A 19,864-nucleotide genomic window follows, 5' to 3' on the forward strand; every position below is an offset into this window, starting at 1 on the left:
AATATCTAAGATTCTATTTAAGTTTTGTTTAATCGATTAAAATGGAGGAGGTGAATCAAAAAATTTTAATCTTCTGAAAAATAATCAAAATATTGAAAATGATAAAGAGTTGAACTAGCTTTTCTCCAATATATATATATATATATATATATATTCACTTTTGTAATTAATAAAATCCTAATCATTTTCTATGAAGAAAAATATCTAATTAGGTTAATGACATTTTAAACCAATAAATAGAGTCATATAGTTAAGGGACTAATTAAAACTTATAATTTAACTTTAACCCATGTGAGTTCTATTAGAACTAAATACAAAAGAAAAATGATACATTTAATAGAACTAAACTGATATTTTATTGCATCCATGTTGTATAACCAACAATATTTCTACAAACAATCAAAATTTACAAAAATGTAAATAATTATGAATGTGTATTATAATCATATGAAGTGTATATATATATATATATATATATACATGTAAATTATCAAAGAAAAAAGTGACATTAGATTCAAACATATAGAGATTCAAATGGCAGAAAAAGTAACAGTGGAATGAAAATTTTGTGAGAAATAAGGATCATGAAAGATCAATGGATGCTTGGGCTCCTCGAGCAACCTTAATGAACACATCCTCCAATGTTGTGTCAGCAAGCCCCCAAGCAAAGACTGTGAACCTACTCTTTGCATTCTCCACTGCTTGAAATACGTCACCTATTCGGACCTCCTGTTTTGGAAGTTCGAACTTTTGTGTTCCTGAGATGTGGTAGATCTTGCTAGCATTGGGAGAGAGATTCTTCACCATGTTCTCGACGTCGACATCGTGATTTTCAGATGTAGTCATTGTGAATACATAAGATCCTCCATATCTACCTTTGAGCTGTATAAGAATAATTCAAGTTATTATTCTCAAGAAAGTGACCGTATATCAAATAATATAGATTGCAGAAAGGATTCAAGACGTTCCAACAAATGTAAAGGTAAATGCGAAGAGTTAGTGTTCAGAAAATGAAAAGTTAATAATTCAAGTACCTCTTTAGGATTTCCTATGCACTGTAAGCTACCATCGACAAAGATTCCTAATCGGTCGCAGAGGACTTCGGCCTCCTCCATGGAATGTGCTGATAATAGAGGAAAATGAGCTTTAGTCAATATCAGCATTTAAAGGACGGTTGACAAGAAAAATCTCATTCTATAAACAATATTGATGATAAATTGAGTTTCATTGATGGAGAGAAGAAAGGTACTGGTAAGAATTATAGCTCGATCTTGCTTAGCATGCTTCACAACGTTCCATAAACTGTTTCTTGAAGCTGGATCAAGTCCAGTGCTTGGCTCATCCATGTAAACGACCTTGATAAAACAGCAATATTAGGACTAACAAATGAACAAAAAAAAGTTTTCAGAAGATTAGATAGATCAGGTTACAAGAACATGAACTTACTTTGGGGTCTCCGATTAGTGAAATAGCAACACTAAGCCTCCTTTTCATACCCCCACTGTACTTCCCAGCTTGTTTATCTGCAATTCCTCCATGATATAGATTGACACCCTTTAAAGACTCTTCCACTGCCTGGAGCAATACAATAAAGTTAAGAACAATCATCAACAAGCTATTCAAGATCCTCTTGATCTTTTAACTGAGGATCACTGTGAAATAAGAGTGTAGTCTCTTACTTCAGTTAGTGCGGAACCCCGTAGATTCTTCAGTCTTCCGTAGAAGAGTAGATGCTCTCTTCCTGTGAGTTGTTCCCATAGCAGGCTGCATAATTGAACAAAAAAGAATGAGAACTCTTATTCAAGGTTGAATCTTGAGATGAAAATGCAGACCAGACGAGACTTCATTCTTACTCGTGCTGTGGACATACTCCCATGCTGGTATATATCCTATCCATATCGTGCCGGATATCCATACCTTGGACATAAGCTGCACCAGCACTTGGCTTTGTAAGGCCAATCATCTACACTAAACCAAGCTATAATGAGTACAGAAAAATCTGTGATATGAAGTGTTTTGTGATCACTTGAAGATTTAATCTTACCATACTGATAAATGAGGTCTTTCCTGCACCATTGGGACCGAGCATGCCGAAGCACTCCCCTCGAGGAACAGCAAGAGATAACCCTTTTACAGCAAACTTCTCAGGATTTCCATCTCTTCCTGGATAGACCTTTTTGAGGTTGTCACACAGGATGGCATGACTCGCATCTGGCTCAAGTAGTAACTGTTCGACCTTCTCCCTCTATGGAAACAAAACAGATTTTTTGTTAATGCTATGAGCAAACTTTACTCTTCAAAACCAAAATCATGTACAGTATAAGATTTAAGCAATCGATCAATTAGAGCAACTAGATCAACATGTTAGTCCTTGACCTTATGATTGTAATTTGAAACTGAATTAGTTCATCAATTCGCGACCAAGGATTCTTGTTTTACCTCTTGAATCACATCAGGCTTTTCCATCTGAACAAATACTTTAGATCCTTGCTTCCGTAAACTTGGCAACCGAAAAGACGCGGCAGCCTTTTTCTGAAACCTTCTCAAGAAAAACAGAGGACTTTTCCCACCACCAGAGGATGAAATTTGATCTACATAATATGCAACCAAAAATACCAACAACCACTCCACAACCATGATAATCATGACATCTCGCATCCCATTAGATTTGTCACTCAAGTTCCCCCAACGCATTCCGTCAGTCCCCATAAAGTTTCCATTGAAGGAATACTGTGCAAACTCGTATAATCCACGATACAAAGCAAAACCAGGGAATAACTCCAATACAATAATCCAGGCATCTACATAGCAGAAAATGAGTTTATGGATAAGTTTATCAAACTGGCAGACAGAAAGCAAGCGTTTTAACAAGATATTAAATCAAAATATTGATGAATAACCATCACAAAAATCAGCTTACTTGGAAATGATGGGTCTTCAAGGAAAAACTGAAAAAGGAAGCCGCCTAAAAGCCCCGTTCCGAATACGAGTATGTAAGCAATGACTATGATATTTAATGCAGAAAAGAAAATAGAGGTAAGTATAGTTTCCTTGTAAATTATACGGGTAAAGTAAATATGTATTAACCATTATAGGATTGAAGTGTATACCTGCAGCAGTCTTGACATTTGAAAACCATGCTGCAGTTAGAAAAGCCAAAGAAATTTGCAAGTTTATGTAGAGCAAATAAAACACGAATTGAATGCTGTAGTCGTTCAATCTGAAAAATTTCAACCCTGCAAGAATATGAAGATACTAAGCAGATAGAAAATCAGCAACAAAATAATGCTCTAAAGAGTAGAGAAAGAAGAAAGATGTTACCAATAACTGAGCCAAATATCACAAAACATAGCACGTAGATGGCGGATATTGTAAGGAAATATGCATAAGAAATCAACCAATAAGGCCCATCACCAAGGCCATGCATTTTCATCATGATTCTCAGCTTCTGTTGTTTCTCATAAACCAGTGATTGCAATACAACCTGAATCAAACAAGCATAGTCATCTTGAAGAATTGAAAGGATAACAGTAACATAAAGAAAAATATTTCAAACATTTATAAAATCTTAAGATTAAAGGGTGATGGTTAAAGGAATTCTATTAAGGACATGCATCTTAAGTCATCTCAACCAGAATACAAATGATCTTACAGGGAAAAGCTGCAGAACGACCCAAGTAAAGAAAAGAGTGCCAAGCAAAGAAGATAGATCAAGCCTGAGCTTCGATGCTGCCTTTGGCATTTCTTTGACGAACTCAAAAGGAATTTCTGTACCTGGTCCTTGCAAATGTTTGAGGTAGGCATTGGTTGCCTGTGAAACAATCACAAGAATTTGTTTTAGGAAAAAGAAATTGACAAGTATATCTGAAAGTCATGGATGAAATGCCAAGTAATATCGACTAATGTCAGCTGAACAATCATGGTAAAGACCCCAGATTTAGTAACTCAAAATTCTAGGCTCTGATCTCCAAAACAAAACGTAAAGAATGTCTATAAATAAGATACACACAGGGAAAAGAAATTATAGACTAGCCTACCAAATTCACCGAGCGTGGAATACGCAATAATGCCGGAGAAGCATTTCCAGAGTCATTTTTAAAACTTGAATTGTACCAAACGGTCACATTAAAGTTATTTGCATTTGAGTTTAAGAAATCAAAACCTGTAAAAAGAACAAAACTGTTATTTCCAACATAACACCCAAAGGAAAATAAAAAAAGAAGCTAGCATATCAAATGTTCCAATAGGTAACAAGTAAATCAACCTGCAAGGATTTCATTAACCTTCCCCTCTGAATTTCCTTTATGAAATCCCTTATACAACTCATCATTGACCTCAGAAGCAGTGTTGCGCCACAAATGTAAGCCTTGAACACATCTAATCTCTACGCTCAAAAAAGAAAAAAAAGACAAAGAACATTGAATACATTAGGATCATATCAATAGCACTTCCTTTTCTTCTTAATTTATTTTTTGTATGTCTGCAAATGTCTGTTTGAATTTCTCCATTATTAGAAGTGATTGTATGGAGCGATAAGTGTGTCTAGTTAAGTGCTTATGAGTATTATCCACTGGCTTTGAATTCGGCTTTCTTCAAGTTCTGTTTTTTCCTACAACCTGACCAAACCATGCTAGGAAAATTGAGAAATAATTCTAAAATAATGAGAAAAAGCTCTTGCCTTGAGCCTTTGCAACTGATAATACAGGAAAAGGAACAGTCAGAGAAGAGTTTCTTGTGCACTGAAGTTGCACATTATACAACGGAAGGTCTGAAGCAAAAGCAGGCTCCAGAAAATTGTTATTTTCAGTCATCGAGCTCGAGCCCTGGGAATTTGAAATACTTAAATGGTTGAGCTTCACCAGTTCAAGATATGAAATACAGACTACACAAACTACTGTCATACGAAGAGAAGGAAAGTAATTAACTACTTACCACCACATTAAAAGCTATACCATCAGAAACATTGTTGGAATTCAGATTGAATGAATTTGTGAACATGCTTCCAGCCAGAACTAGCCAAACAAAGAGACTAAATTTGAGCACCCATGAAGAAATGAACAAAATCAACAACAAAATCAATGGTATACGCAAAAGAGAGATACATGAACATACTTTCTCCAAGAGTTTTATTAGTTCCAGTGAATAGTACAGTTGCAGGACATGTCCCAGTCCGCCTACACGATTCATCTGGTAAGTCGTTAAATGGATTGAAATTAGTTCTAACAGCTCGAAACTCAGGAGCTGGCATTTGCAACAAAGGAGGCCATTCAGGCGGGCTTTCAATTGGACAACTTGAAGCTTGATCCAAAGTTGAAAATTGAACTCCACAAACTTCCTCACACCGACCATCTCCATTAGTATCAATACAAGAACAACCACATCTGAATTTGGGCTTGTCCAATTCATTGTCAACCAATGATTGAATGAGTACAAGCAACAAACACAAGAGGAAAGGGAACAAAATGAGCCGAACATTCGCATTCATGTTGCGTTTCTAAAGAGCACAAGTAAAAAAAAAAAAAAAAAAGTTACTTTGCTGAACACCCATCACATAAAAATTGAAGCTTGAGAATCAACAAACAGATTCAAACTGGGATTAAAGGGCATAAAAATGAAACCCCAAATCACAGAATCTTAGCTCAATAGGTTTCATAAAGAAATCAAGAACAGAAATGAGATAAAGAGATTTGAAAAAGACCTGATAAGTCAAATTCTTTCTGAGTAGAGCATTAGCTTGAGTCCAGAAACTGGCTGGACCAACAGAATGATCCGCCATTATTAACCAAAAAAACCAAGGAACTTCAGCAACCAAAATACAAAAATCTCGTCTTTCTAACAATTCAACTCAATTTCAAATTTCCCAAACGAAAAAAAAAAAAAAAAAAAAAAAAAAAAAAAAACTAAAAACTAAAAACCAGAGCTTTTATTGTTTCTTTTTTCTTTAATTGTCAATCACCATTCTTCTTGCAACTCGTTTCGCTAGTTCTCTTTCCAGACAACTGATCAAACGATCTTCACTTATATGTCCTTTGTAGTCAAAGTCAAAGATAAACCTCAAATTACTATCCTACCCCCACTCTTCGTAAGATTCTCGAAAATGGTATTTTTCCGACGGGCTAGACTATGTAGCTTTTATACGCTCTACCGAAACTACCCTTTGGTGAATTTACCAAAATATCCCTCACGCGTCTTTGAAAACCTTCATCCTTTCCCATAGGGAAGAAATGCATTCAAAAAATAACACTTTCTAACCATAGTATAGTATGTGTAATGCATTTTCAATTTAAAATATGTAAACTAATTAGTTAAAAAAATCAATATATTAACCAAATATAAAGTTTATTTTGATGATTTTTCTTACATCGGGATCAAATTATTATAAATTTGAAACTTAACCGGAAACTTCATAATGCTATTTTTCTTTTTTTCCAAGGCGAAAAGGATACCTAATCGGTTATATCTTATTTTGGCCAAATGGGTATGTGTATATATACTTTTCTCCAAAGAAATACGTAGACGTAGACACATAGGGATATTTTGCTTATTTTAAAATAATTAGTTTATTAAAACTGATTTGTCATATACAAATATTAAATTAAAAATGAAAAAGGTAGGTTTACAAAAACTCCATTCTAATATCAAACTAATCAAATATAAACATTATAATAAAGTAAGTTACTATGTTACTTCGTAATGTTTGAATTAAATGTGTGCAAGTGTCCAAAAGATATCATATAATTGAATGGAAATATAAACGAAATTTCAAAATTTTATACTATTCTTCATTATAGTAAAGGAAATAATTAAAACATATTTTAAAGTTGATGACATTTAGAGAGGTGAGATTGATTCAAACTATATTGATGTTTATAATAATGAAAGAGTGAAATAAATTAAATTAAATTAAAGTGGGTGAGCACATAAGGTTGAAAAGAATGACTTAAAGTTGATTAATATATGAAAGCAAATTTTAGCAATATAAATTAATGGTGGATTTGGTCATAATACACCATGGCCAAGACTTCATTGTATAATTTAATTTTAATCATTGAAGACGATAACAAAAATATAATCGTAAGTTCATGATTACTTGTCAATGTCTTTTACAAAGTCCAATATTGTTTATATTCAATATAATATCATTATATAGTTTAATTACAATTTTAAACTTAAGTAGAAAGCCTTACAATAATCCACCGTTTCCTATATGATAATCAAAATATAAGAAAGGAAATTTTTTATAAATATAATAAAATTGTACAATATTTACGACCCGTATAACAAAATCTATAAAGTTAGTCATTTTTTAAATATTTCAAATATGTTTTTCCATTTTTTTTTTATTTTTTTCTCTGTTATTTGGTTCATCATATATGAAAGATCTATTTTTTTCAAACTTTTTTATTGGAAAAAGAACGAAAATTTGGGTAACCAAACGATCATGTAAAAAAAAAACCAAATCTAACAAAGAATCCTAAAAAGTCGTTTAGATTGGCGGATCAGATACAAATGTAAACAAATCTAAAAGAATTTGTTTAAAAAATCTTCTAGCCAAACTAAACGATCGTACCAAATCTAATGACATGCTAAATAATAGCCAAATCTAAATAATCGTGTACCAAATATTTAAACAAGTACTAAACTAGTTGACAGGTCATTTTTGGCATTTTCTGTGGTCATCTTGTAGATTTTTTTTCGATTTTGGAAATGTTTTATAGAGTGTAAGTATTTTACCGCTTTGTTATATGTTTTATAGAGTGTAATTATGGAAGGTGATCAAACCTTATGAATTTCTCTTTTAATATATATATATATATATATATATATATATATATATATATATATATATATATATATATATATATTAAAAGAGAAATTCATAAGGTTTGATCACCTTCCATAATTAGCGATATAAGTTAATTTTCGTTAAACATGATTGTTGATTAACTAGATGTATTTTCTACGTCGATAGAGACCAAAATGTTTTTCAAGCTTGAAGGGACATTTTTTTTTTATAGGTCTCTGTTGCAATTCAATATTTTATGTAAAAATGAGTGTTTTATCAGCATTTATTGTTCACTTGCTTAATACTATTATCAAAGGATTAGATAATTACTTTTGTAATTAGCTTAGTTGACTTTTGTTATTGTAAACTATGTCGTTTACTTTAGTTAAACCATGGTTCGTTGGTTACCACTTTATCAATTTAGGATGGAAGGTTTTTTTTTACATGAAAACTAAATTTTTATTTTATCGTAAAAAACAGTACAACTTCACTAATGTCAATGCTGCACAATATTGATGTTTGCACATTTATTGAATAACAACTCTATATTTTATCACAACTTTGCATTTCAAATATAATTAACTTTCTAACTCCAAACTTTAATAACTCTCAACTCAGATTCGATCCCAAGTCCATAATAACATAAACTAAAATGTTAAATTAAGTAGCAAAGACATAATTAAATCATATGACGATTATCATTTTAAAAATTAAGGAGAAGAAGAAAAGTTCTTTTTATTCCCTAGATTTTCGATCCAATTTTCATTTGGTCCTTATGTTTTAAATTATTGTCTATCAATTCTTAAGGTTTCAAAATATCATAATTCTAACTTTTTCTTTTTTGCATTAAATACTCACTCTCGACTTCAATGAAGGTCGAATATAAAATATTTTAAAACGTTAGGGACCAAATACCGCTAAATTCAACGGCTTCATTCCATCATATGATATACATTTCTTGTTTCACAAGCAAGTGCTTTTTCCCGCCCTACCGTTCGTTGGTTGACATTAGTTTAATGAAAATGCGAAAGCCAATAAGAACGCCGCGCGAAATCTCAAAGTTTCATTAGTCAAAACGGAATTCGTGGTGCACGTGCCGCACATGTGTTATATTCTACGAAATTACTTGATTGCCCTTCCCCATTTCTCCACCTCACTATTTCTTTTCCTATATTAACCCCTACCAATGGTTTTGAGTAAAGGTTTCAAAGTTTTCAAAAACACATGGTTTATAATTTTAAATAAACTAATTAAGCATTCTAAATTCCATCCACACATTTTCCTCTCCCTAATATAAATAAAACTATTCTAAAACATACCCCAAATTTCCTAACTTAACCATAATTTCTAGCTCGACCTTTCATTTAAGAGATCCGATTTCTCTTCCTCATGATTGTTGTAGAAAAAAAAAAAACCTTTTAAATCAAGAAAGAAAAAGAAATGTTGGAAATTCATATTAGGGTTTCCAAGCTGAGCATAACATGAAACATACTTAATTTTATTAAAAGGAAAATCCAAATGAAAATTTTGGATTACACCAAAATTTAATATATTGAGCACTTTAGAATAAGAAAAATGGTCGTTTTCAAAAATAGCAAAAACATTTACGATAATAGGATCCATGTCACTACATTTTTTAAATTGCAAAAGTAGCGTTGAACTCTCTGATAGTCTTTTGATATCTTTAATTACTTTGTCATATTCGTAATATTAAAAAAAAAAGTGTTATGAGCTGTTTTTTTTTTTTTTTTTAATCACTCCAATTGATTTGATACATAAGATTTTTACTTTAATACCATCTTAAGTTAGCGATTAACCCAAAATAAGTTGGTGAACACAAATAACGTTTTTGTTTTAACAGTCTAAGGTAAATACTAATTTTCTTTTTCTTGGGTTTAGTTTTTAGACACGTAAGGGTCAAAACAAAATCGAAGAAGTTGCCTCCAAATTTTGCTATTTGTTTTTCTCGAGGAAGATTCATTCTTTGGTCAAAATTTGACATATCCCCAAAAAGAAAAACCTAATGGCAAATTTCGTAAATCTAATAAATTCCAGCCCCAATTTTGAAACCCTATTCATCTTTCCTTCGTCAACCTCTCTATATATATAATTTAAAGAAAGACCAAAACCAATTTATAACTGAATTTCATCAGCTTCCTTGATTCGATAACTTCGTAATATTTACAAATCCAAAGCAAAAGCTTAAACTAAACTATTCATGGAATTAAGAAGCGGATTTCCGCTTCTTCTTCAACAATACCAAGCATTATTGAGGAAGAATTTCTTACTTTCATGGCGGAACAAGAGAGCTACCGTTCTTCATCTATTTTCCTCTCTTTTTTTCATTTTCCTCATTTTCTGCATTCAGAAAGCCATTGAATCTCGTTATAGCTCCTCCACTGCTTTGAATGATGTTCCTAATCCTGAACTTCAGCCTAACCCCTCCATTCCACCTTGTGAGGACAAGTATTTCATTAAGCTTCCTTGTTATGATTTTGTGTATAGTGGTGGTTCCAGCCCCAAGGTTCGCAGCATTGTCAGCGCTATTATGGCTAAAAATCCAGGCCGATCGATTCCGGCGAGTAAGGTTTGTGTTTGAAATTTCGAGTTCTTATAATTTACTTTTGACTAAGCCTACTGTTATCGTTGATCAATTGGATTTTTAATTGCGAGTTTTGTTTTGGGATCTTCGCTTGATTATTTTCCGTAGTTTGGACGCATGGGATTAATGAAAATTGGGGGTTTCGGGAATATGCTGATTATAATCCTTATAAAATGCGAAGAAGTCGTACAGTTTATCTCATGATGCCCTGCTTCCTTCTTGGGAGTACAATTGTCTTAATACAATAATCACACAAATAAACTGTCGTGATGATTCCATTAGCTGAAATTGGCGCTGGGATTGTGAATGAGAGACGACCTTTTAACTTGTTTTCGAAAATATAGATTTGTTTGATTTATAGTACGGAATCAACGAGAAAGGAACTTCCTAACTCAATGTCATATGGTTTTTTCCGGCATCTGAAAATAGTTATACCATCTGCTGAAAATGGGAATTTGAATCGGGGATGTTTGGGAGTGATTTTGAACTTTTCCGTGATACTTGGAAACATGCCTATAATGACTTGAAAAAAAATTAATATTTAATTTTACAATTTTCTATGCAATTTTTGTGGCAAAGTGATAGGTTCTACCTTTTGATTGACTTTTTTCTACATGGCCAAATGATAGGTTCTATCTTTTGGTACACCTGCTGAAGTTGATAAATGGCTTTTTAACAACCCTATGACTTGCCCTGGGGCCTTGCATTTCACTGAAAGAAATGGGACTGTGATTAGTTACGGTATACAAACTAATTCTACTGGTGTGGCAAGGAGAGGACAGTACGAAGACCCCACATTTAAATTTCAAATTCCACTCCAGATAGCGGCAGAGCGCGAGATAGCTCGATCTTTGATTGGGGGTAATAAGCTTAAGTTACGAATCCACATATTTCTGTACTTTTGACACTTCCTTAGAATAATAGTCTGAGAGAGAGACTAACATTTCTCTGTATTTTTTTCTATTCAGATCCCAACTTTAGCTGGGTTGTCAACTTCATGGAATTTGCACACCCTCCAGTGAACAATTTCTCTGCAGTGAATACTGTTGGGCCAACATTCTTCCTAGCCATTGCTATGTTTGGCTTTGTGCTTCAAATTAGTTCCTTGATCACAGAAAAAGAGCTTAAACTTCGCCAGGTCTGTGTTTCGGAATGTTTATCATCATTTAACATAGCCTTAATTTTCTCTTAGAATTTAACATCACCTTTCCCTCTCAACTTATGTTCAGGCAATGACGATGATGGGTCTGTTTGATACTGCATATTGGCTATCATGGCTCACATGGGAAGGAATTATCACACTTATTGCATCAATTTTCACAGTTCTATTTGGAATGATGTTTCAGTTTGATTTTTTCTCTAAAAACAATTTTGCGGTCGTGTTTCTTGTCTTCTTTCTCTTCCAACTCAATATGGTATGTTTTTGAAGTGGCTCTTTGTCCTTGAATTCATTCTTCTTCTTCTTTTTTTCTAATCTTACATCTTCTTGCAATTACCACAAAGTTAATGATTTATGACATCTTCCACTAATTTTTACGTTAGGTTGGATTTGCTTTTATGTTATCAGCCTTTATAAGCAAGTCGTCTTCATCTACTACTGTAGGCTTCTCCATATTTATTGTTGGATTCCTCACTCAGGTAATGATGCGTTTGCACAAATTCTATATAAATACTAAATGGCTTCAGTATTTCACGATGGCTGATCATATTTTTCTATACAGCTTGTTACTCAATTTGGATTTCCTTATTCAAAAACCTTCTCAAAATCTCTCCAAGTCATCTGGTCCTTGTTCCCGCCTAATCTTCTTGCAAAAGCTCTTTCTTTCCTCTCCGATGCCACTTCCACCCCAGGTGATCCCGGAATCAGCTGGAGTAGTCGCAAGGAGTGTGCCCCAAATGATCCTGATTGTGTCATAACTATAGTATGTCATCAATTTAATGCTAAATCAATTGATTAGACCGTGGACTGATACTAGACGAAACAAGACATTGATGACACTTTTTTTTTGGATTTCTGATTCTGGCAGAATGGTATTTATTTATGGCTTGTGGGAACATTCTTCTTATGGTTTTTCTTGGCCATCTACTTCGACAACATCATTCCAAATGCCGCTGGTGTGAGAAAGTCAGCCTTTTACTTTTTGAGGCCAGGATATTGGACAGGGAAAGGAGGAAGTAAAGTTGAAGGTAGTGAAATTTTGCAACCACTAGTTTTCTACTCGTGGCTTTCTCCTTGAGTTCAAATATGTTTAAACTAGAAATTTTGTTTCCATAGAGGGTGGAATCTGCAGTTGCTTGGGTTCACTTCCAGTATTGGAGCCTATTACTCCAGATGATGAAGATGTTCTTGAAGAGGAAAACACAGTAAAACAACAACTTTCAGATGGAATAGTGGATCCAAATGTTGCGGTTCAAATACGTGGCCTAGCAAAAACATATCCTGGAGTTTGGAAGTTCACATTAGGTTGCTGCTGTAAATGCAAGAAAACCTCTCCTTATCACGCTGTCAGGGTAAATAACTCTTACAACTTCTTAGTTGAGTGTCTGAAGACTAAACATATGAAAGAATCATCTTAAAATATGTTGCAAGATGTGTTTGTATTCTTTTGCTTCTGGTTCGAAGTTTTGGCTACGAATTCACCTATATGATGTGGTTACAACAACACATATAAATTTCTATTACCATATGCATCATCATATTAACATGAAACTTATAACTGCCCCGTTGGAATGTCACAATAATATAATAACTGAAAATAAATTTCAGGGCTTGTGGGTGAACTTTGCGAAGGATCAACTATTTTGTCTTCTTGGACCAAATGGTGCTGGGAAAACCACATCAATCAGTTGTTTGACAGGGATTACACCAGTGACTGGTGGAGATGGTAATGTGATCTCAACTAAATTTTATTTTTTGGACATAATATCTCTGGATTAAAGCGAACTATTTATTGAGCCACATACTACCTAACAGCATTAATATATGGAAATTCTGTTCGTGACTCTGTTGGCATGGCAAACATTCGGAAAATTATTGGTGTCTGTCCCCAGGTGATTTATCTTGCAAAATTTCTCAACTTTTTCCTACAAATTCTCTCTCTGAACAAATTTATGTTTGTTTGAATTTTGTGCATTCCTCAGTTTGATATACTATGGGAAGTCTTGTCTGGGCAAGAACACCTCCATCTTTTTGCAACAATAAAAGGTCTACCACCATCTTCGATACAATCGGTATGTAATTATCAATAAGTACTGTTATATCATACCAGTAATACCTTACAGTTGCATACATAAATTTAAAGATGGTTTCAATATTCTCCTCTAAGGATGGTTGTGTATTTAATCAAATAGCTTGCGGAGAAGTCACTGGAAGAAGTAAAACTCACTCAGTCTGCAAAGACAAGAGCAGGGAGTTACAGTGGGGGAATGAAACGTCGGTTAAGTGTTGCCATAGCTCTTATTGGTGATCCAAAGTTGGTTATCTTAGATGAACCGGTATGCATATTCGAATATCATTACCCATGGAGATAACTGTGATGATGTTTGCAGAAACTAAAAGCTTTCTAAACTTAAATGCAGACAACTGGAATGGATCCAATAACAAGGAGGCACGTTTGGGATATCATAGAGGGTGCAAAGAAAGGACGTGCCATTCTTTTAACAACACATTCAATGGAAGAAGCTGACATCTTAAGTGACCGCATTGGAATCATGGCAAAGGGAAGGCTCCGTTGCATTGGAACCTCAATCAGGTTGAAGTCAAAATTTGGTGCTGGCTTTGTCGCAAATGTTAGTTTTGCCGATCGCAAAGGCAGACAGACCCCGTCTCTTAATGGGGTACCGAATACCTCTGCCGGCTATGAAGAAATTAAGCAGTTTTTCAAATCTGTATGTGCAGTAAACTAAACCGGTCTTAAATCTCTCTATAGTATATATATGTTTAATTTTTAACTGAAGTCCTCCCATTTCCATGATGATAGCGCTTGGATATTCTACCCAAGGAAGAGCATAAATCTTTTCTAACTTACATCATCCCTCATGACAGAGAAAAGCTTCTGACGGTAATCACTTTGACTTCTACTCTAAAAAATTTGTTTAATTTGTTATGAAAATTTTGTGAGTTAAGCCTATTAGTTGCTGACCTGTTTCAATTGCATTTGCTTAGTACTTACAATTTATGATGGTGGATCAGAAATTCTTTGATGAACTTGAGGAGAGAAAGGGAGAGCTTGGAATATCGGATGTCCAACTCAGTCTTACTACCCTTGAAGAAGTTTTCTTGAACATTGCAAAACAGGCAGAGTTGGAAAGTGCTGCAGCTGATGGAACCATGGTGTCACTGACTCTAATGGCATCTGGCGAAACTCTTGAGGTAAAACTAAAGTCTACCAGGGAAAAAAACTTGGCTTGTTTTGGTTGGTTTTGTCAATGTCTTTGCCTTTTAATTACATTATTTTGTGCTGCCTTCCCAAATAAATGATTCTATGAAAGCTGCCTCTTTTTCCCCTGATGGCATTCAAAACTATGACACTACAGATACCAGTAGGAGCAAGATTTGTGGGAATTCCAGGAACAGAGACCGCTGAGAATCCAAGCGGAGTTATGGTAGAAGTTTACTGGGAACAAGATGATTCAGGTACTCTATGCATATCTGGTCACTCCGACGAAATGCCGGTGCCGCCTAACGTGCACCCACTGCCTTCTCTGAGAACCCTCTCTTTGAGATCAGCTTCACAAAGAAGCCGTCTTGGACAGAGAGGTCCAGTTTATGGTATTGTGTATGAACCTGGACAAGTCACTGCTTACAATTGAATCTACTGCTCTTTCTCCTACTTCCACCTTTTGCATTGTATATTTTCAAAATTTAGGTATCATTATTGAATGTTTAATTTTGATGTAGAAATTTTTGAGCTTGATTCTTTAGAGTTGTATGAATAAATAGTATTCACCGTACCATTTCATAGATAATTTATATATATATATATATATATGTAGTATATTCTTTTGTTCAAATACTATTTTATTGATTGTGGCTTTTGAGTTCTGTTTCACGTACATTCTTAAACACTATATAAATCTATATTCCTTTTAGAAGTAAATGGTTTTTATCTCCATGGACAAAATTCTAATACAAATTCAACCTGGGCCACCACCTGAGGACCCATCGGCCCATGATGTCAGTCCAGCCCAGAGAAGGAGGCCCATTAGACAAACCGAATCTTCTTCACATCAACCGCAAAAGCACGGTTGTTCCTTTCCTAATCTCAACGGCTTACAAATTTAAATTTGAAATTCGAAATTGTGAGCGTATTTTTTTCTTGACCTTTCTCTCTTTAAGCCATCACGACAAGCCACGGTGGGGCAGGCATCAGGTAGCCGTTCAAAAACTTTCCCTTCCTTCATCACCACCGTCCATTCTATTTCGGTTGGAAATTATAAATCCCTCTCTTAATCCTCCACGTGTCGTCATTAACGCTTCACAAACAAGCGCTTATTCACACCAAATCAGATATTTACACGTGTCGTTCATACAGCGCGAGTAAATTACTAAATCATTTTTGACAGTTTCCATACTTTCCCGCCTAATTCTTTTTTTTTTTCTTTTCTTTCTTTTTTTATAATATTGAAAATTTGAGTATAAAATCCCCCATTGGAAGAGCTCCACTGAGCGCAACAAATTTGTCAATAAAAATTGTCGTTTTCAATCGGAGCGGGGGAGAGAGCCATGGAAGAATCCATCAAGGACCAGCAATCTACTCCATTTCCTGGTTTGATTTTTTTTTTTTGTTCAATTCGCCTTTCTAAATATTTCTACTTTTCATTTTTCTTGCCTGATTTTTGGTGGTTTGGATGAGTTAGGTAACTCAGCGAGACCCAAGCTTCAGCGCTATGCTTTACGTTCGGGGACTAAATCTAAAGACGAGAAGCTTCCTGCTCCTGCTCCTGAATTGTCGAATCCTCCTTCTTCTGCCTCAAAGAGGTACTGGCTCCTTGTTTTGAGGATATTTCTCTTTCATTTGATAATTGATTTGATATTTTGTTGGGGGTTTTGGTGGATCATCAGGTATTAAATGAATTTACTTTGTTTCCTATAATTTTGGTCGATCATGTTTGATTAATACTATCATCATTAGCAATGGAGGAAGTTTACGGTTCCTAATTGTAATACCTCATCGTTTTTTTTCTTTTTAGAGTTAGGAAACGCTGAAAGAGATTGAGAGAGAGAAGTGTAAGGTTCTAATGAGTTGAAACAACGTGTAACTTTTTCGAAGATTTAGGAATGTAACTTTACGGTAATCTGCTAAACCTGAATTAAGATATGATCTGATTGACGAAGCATGATTTTTCTAACAAATATCACTATTATAGTCTTGTTGTTTACTTTCCTTATCTGATAAATGGTTAAGTCATCATTTCAATCCCCTCTCGGTTGGTTTAATAGAAAAGTTTTGTTCTTGCTCATTCCTTCGTGTTGATGATGTTAGGAACAACCAACTACCAACCTCTTACGATACTCCACTAATCTCCATGATAGTATGATATTATCCACTTTAAGCATAAATCTCTTTGTTTTGTTTTTGATAAATGTTTTATCCCATTGGTGATAGTTGTCCTTGATCACGCCATCATCTGACTAATGTGAGACTTTGATTGCATTCTCAATAATTCTATTTGCTTTACTTTTGAATAATTGTTGCTGTGGTATGTTCACTAATATGAGAATGCTTCAATTTGAATGCTCATTTCCCAGTAAAGGTTTCCTTTCTTCTTGGGTCAACCCAAGGTATTTTATCGGAGATGTACATTGGAAATTGCATAGAACTTGAAATTGATTGACATTTGGTTGGAAAATTCAGGGGAAGATCTGTGTCTAGTGTGAGCAAGAGTGTTGGAGTCCTTGACCTATCTGCCAAGGACAAGTCCGCTAAACCACCAAGAAGGCTGTCTATACCAACAAAAAATGTAAGCCCAGCTCGAAAATTAGTTGGCAACATCACACCAATATCAGAGGTCCGGAGAACTGCTAGGAGCCAGGGGAAAAGTGACACACCTGTTTCTGACTTTTCACGGTCAAGCAAGAAAACATTCCACCTTTTGTCTTCTACATCATATTGGCTATCGCAGATCAAGCTCTCTGAAGCTGCTTCTAAGCATTCAGTGTCGCTTGGATTCTTTAAACTTGCATTGGAGGCAGGGTGCAAGGTAATAATACTCTTTTTCTTAAATTTTTCTTGCTCTGTTTGAGTCTACAATTTTCAGAGTAATGTAGTTGGCTCATCTAGTAATTATGAAAAGTGTTTCTAACGTTAATCCTTTACTAAAACCAGCCTCTTCATCGGATGCGTGATGAACTCAAATCCTATATTAATCGTTGCAACCTTGATGAAAGTGAACAAACGGTGAAAGATTTGCTAGAAAACTACAATTCCGCACAAGAAACAGAGCAACTACAGGTCTCTGAATCCATTACCCAGGGACCTGAAGTGGGAACAAGGTCTTCAGATGATGAAGTTCATAGCTCTTCATCCTCAGTAGAGCCTAGGAAGCTTAAACCAAAATCCTTAAACGCCGATGTCGCCAAAACTACCCCAGTCACTGAGGTCAATCAGAGAAATCTCACTACAACACCAAGAAATAGAGGAACTTGGAACAAAAATGCAGCCCCAAATTCAACTTCAGAGACGACGAAAAAATCTTTGAAGAAACCCCATAAGCCAAACAAGCAAGAACCCATTCAAGGAAGGGAAAAAACCAAGAAACAAGCAAAGAAACAGCCCAGCGAGAAGGGTGGGTAAAAGAAAATGATTTTAATTACCACAAAAATTTGCAACAATTTAACATAACTGCAATTCTATATTTATCTGCAGCTCCAGCTAGCAGGAGTCCTGAAGAAGATTCTGTGCAATCAAACAAAGAAAATTTGGTATAGCGATTCGTTTTCTTTTAACCTTAAAGACCTCAACATCTTCAAAATCCAATTTGCTCCTACATCATTTTAAATTATTGATGAACTCTTGCCTCTTTTTTTTTTTTTTTTTTTTTTTCTCTTGTTCTTACAGGAGGCTCCCCAAATTGAAGTGATTTCAACAGAACAGTTAGTGATGTGAAGATAACTGATGGGAATTTTATTGTTTTGTTCCTGTTTTGGTTATTGTAATATTTGTGTGGGGTTTTGAAGTGGGTGATTTCTTTCGAGTACAGGAGTGAGTTTAAGTGATGGATTGAAAGTGTCAACCTGTGGTGTGTGCTTTCTTCTTTGTCATAAAACATAATAGTTTGTAAGTCAGTTCCTCTGTTGCTAAATACATTATACAGTGAGGTATTACTATCAATTGTATTGAAATTTATGATAGTTGATTCATTGTTTTTCAAAGTGTTTCAGCTTTGAATTTATAAATCAACTTTCTCTTATACATACTTATGCATTTTTATCATTTCAGATACTCATCCTAAGAAAATGTGACATTGAACTTTATTCTAATATCTAATTTATAAACCCTTTCATTATATTTCACTGACAACTTGGAAAATCTAACATAGATATTTCAACTTGTTTTACTAGAAATGCACCTCTTGGACTTTGACTTCTCCATGCTTGGGTATTTTGTGCACCAGATAACATATACAAGTCAACGTAGTCACAAATTATCTCGAAAACTAAGAAAACATCAATACACTAGTGAGTGAAGGAAATTTTAATACAATCTCTAACACACCTTCAAATAAATGAACAGTCTGACCGACATAAAGTTGTTGAAATTAGAAAATGAAGATGAAGTTGATGTCAAAGTGTGAATTATTTGAAAATGGGTATAGCCAGAGGACCAGAAAAGTGTCTTCAAACAAAGCCTTTCTTTTATATCATCCAATTTATTTTTCAACTAATATTTTGATGTTTTTTTTTCTTTCTTTTTAATGTTTAAAAATTCCTTTTTCTTTCTTAATATACAATTTTTGATTCAATGTAATTTCAAATATTTAATTTTCAAATAGTCTTTTGACTTCAACGTCTAAATTTTGGTTACCAAAATTTGCTATAGGGATTGATTGTGTTGATTATTATTATTATTTTTAATTTTAAAAAAAAAATCTGAAAAAGCTTTTTGAAAGTTGATTTTTAAAATCTGATTTAAAATTCCATTTTTGTCTCTTTTTTCCCCTCGTAATAACATGGTTGATCTCTCGCAGGAGAAGGTGGTGGAAATGCTTAAAGAAAATTTGATTTTAAAAAAAAAAATCCAATTTTTTGTTTGTTTAAATGAAATTTCTCGTTTGAAGTTCAATCCTTGTGTTTTTAAGGTAAGATTGGAGTTGTGAAATTTGAAGATCCGTCAACTCTTAGAGCCTATAATATAAAGAGTCAATATGGTATAAAAATAATATCTTTCGATTTTGAGATTGGTCATAAATTGTTTGACCAAACAAGGAATGGGGAAATCCACAGCTTTGAACACTTCTTCTAAGAACGACCCATC

At 34.2% G+C, this 19,864-nt stretch overlaps 3 protein-coding genes across 3 annotated transcripts; 2 read left to right on the forward strand and 1 right to left on the reverse strand.

The window, feature by feature from the left end:
* Positions 1-374: 374 nt before the first annotated feature.
* LOC103493982 (ABC transporter A family member 7-like) lies at positions 375-5,975 on the reverse strand. Its single transcript, XM_008454970.3, has 18 exons — positions 5,699-5,975; positions 5,113-5,494; positions 4,933-5,012; positions 4,679-4,823; positions 4,265-4,384; positions 4,038-4,162; positions 3,653-3,811; positions 3,322-3,484; positions 3,111-3,236; positions 2,921-3,004; positions 2,440-2,801; positions 2,045-2,245; positions 1,854-1,963; positions 1,680-1,764; positions 1,447-1,575; positions 1,250-1,355; positions 1,035-1,123; positions 375-882 (listed from the first exon to the last, which is right to left on the reverse strand). Exons 1-18 carry the CDS (start codon positions 5,774-5,776, stop codon positions 583-585), a joined length of 2,844 nt encoding a protein of 947 aa, XP_008453192.2. The 5' UTR covers positions 5,777-5,975; the 3' UTR covers positions 375-582.
* A 3,952-nt stretch (positions 5,976-9,927) lies between these two features.
* Positions 9,928-15,401, forward strand: LOC103493977 (ABC transporter A family member 2). The gene is made up of 16 exons (XM_008454964.3): positions 9,928-10,373; positions 11,018-11,249; positions 11,357-11,526; positions 11,618-11,803; positions 11,931-12,026; positions 12,110-12,310; positions 12,416-12,575; positions 12,664-12,899; positions 13,156-13,273; positions 13,363-13,439; positions 13,530-13,619; positions 13,740-13,883; positions 13,968-14,276; positions 14,369-14,449; positions 14,581-14,760; positions 14,925-15,401. The coding sequence occupies exons 1-16, from the start codon at positions 10,005-10,007 to the stop codon at positions 15,198-15,200; spliced, it is 2,925 nt and encodes a 974-aa protein (XP_008453186.2). The 5' UTR covers positions 9,928-10,004; the 3' UTR covers positions 15,201-15,401.
* Positions 15,402-15,551: 150 nt separating this feature from the next.
* Positions 15,552-18,804, forward strand: LOC103493976 (uncharacterized). Its single transcript, XM_008454963.3, has 6 exons — positions 15,552-16,156; positions 16,248-16,368; positions 17,246-17,591; positions 17,717-18,176; positions 18,257-18,312; positions 18,449-18,804. Exons 1-6 carry the CDS (start codon positions 16,114-16,116, stop codon positions 18,494-18,496), a joined length of 1,074 nt encoding a protein of 357 aa, XP_008453185.1. The 5' UTR covers positions 15,552-16,113; the 3' UTR covers positions 18,497-18,804.
* The last annotated feature ends 1,060 nt before the right edge of the window (positions 18,805-19,864 follow it).

This window comes from Cucumis melo, chromosome 2 (genome assembly GCF_025177605.1).
Source record: "Cucumis melo cultivar AY chromosome 2, USDA_Cmelo_AY_1.0, whole genome shotgun sequence".
NCBI lineage: Eukaryota > Viridiplantae > Streptophyta > Magnoliopsida > Cucurbitales > Cucurbitaceae > Cucumis > Cucumis melo.

What these genes read in the sequence shown, in the direction of transcription:
- LOC103493982 (XM_008454970.3), bottom strand. Translation starts at nt 5,776, where the DNA reads ATGGCGGATCATTCTGTTGGTCCAGCCAGTTTCTGGACTCAAGCTAAT. An exon ending in AGACCTCATTTATCAGTATG is followed by an intron (nt 1,964 to 2,044) that starts GTAAGATTAAAT and finishes GGTTTAGTGTAG; the next exon opens with ATGATTGGCCTTACAAAGCC. An exon ending in TCGAGCTATAATTCTTACCA is followed by an intron (nt 1,124 to 1,249) that starts GTACCTTTCTTC and finishes CTCTATTATCAG; the next exon opens with CACATTCCATGGAGGAGGCC.
- LOC103493977 (XM_008454964.3), top strand. Translation starts at nt 10,005, where the DNA reads ATGGAATTAAGAAGCGGATTTCCGCTTCTTCTTCAACAATACCAAGCA. An exon ending in ACCAGTGACTGGTGGAGATG is followed by an intron (nt 13,274 to 13,362) that starts GTAATGTGATCT and finishes ACTACCTAACAG; the next exon opens with CATTAATATATGGAAATTCT. An exon ending in ACAGAGAAAAGCTTCTGACG is followed by an intron (nt 14,450 to 14,580) that starts GTAATCACTTTG and finishes ATGGTGGATCAG; the next exon opens with AAATTCTTTGATGAACTTGA.
- LOC103493976 (XM_008454963.3), top strand. Translation starts at nt 16,114, where the DNA reads ATGGAAGAATCCATCAAGGACCAGCAATCTACTCCATTTCCTG. An exon ending in GCAATCTACTCCATTTCCTG is followed by an intron (nt 16,157 to 16,247) that starts GTTTGATTTTTT and finishes TGGATGAGTTAG; the next exon opens with GTAACTCAGCGAGACCCAAG. An exon ending in GAAACAGCCCAGCGAGAAGG is followed by an intron (nt 18,177 to 18,256) that starts GTGGGTAAAAGA and finishes ATTTATCTGCAG; the next exon opens with CTCCAGCTAGCAGGAGTCCT.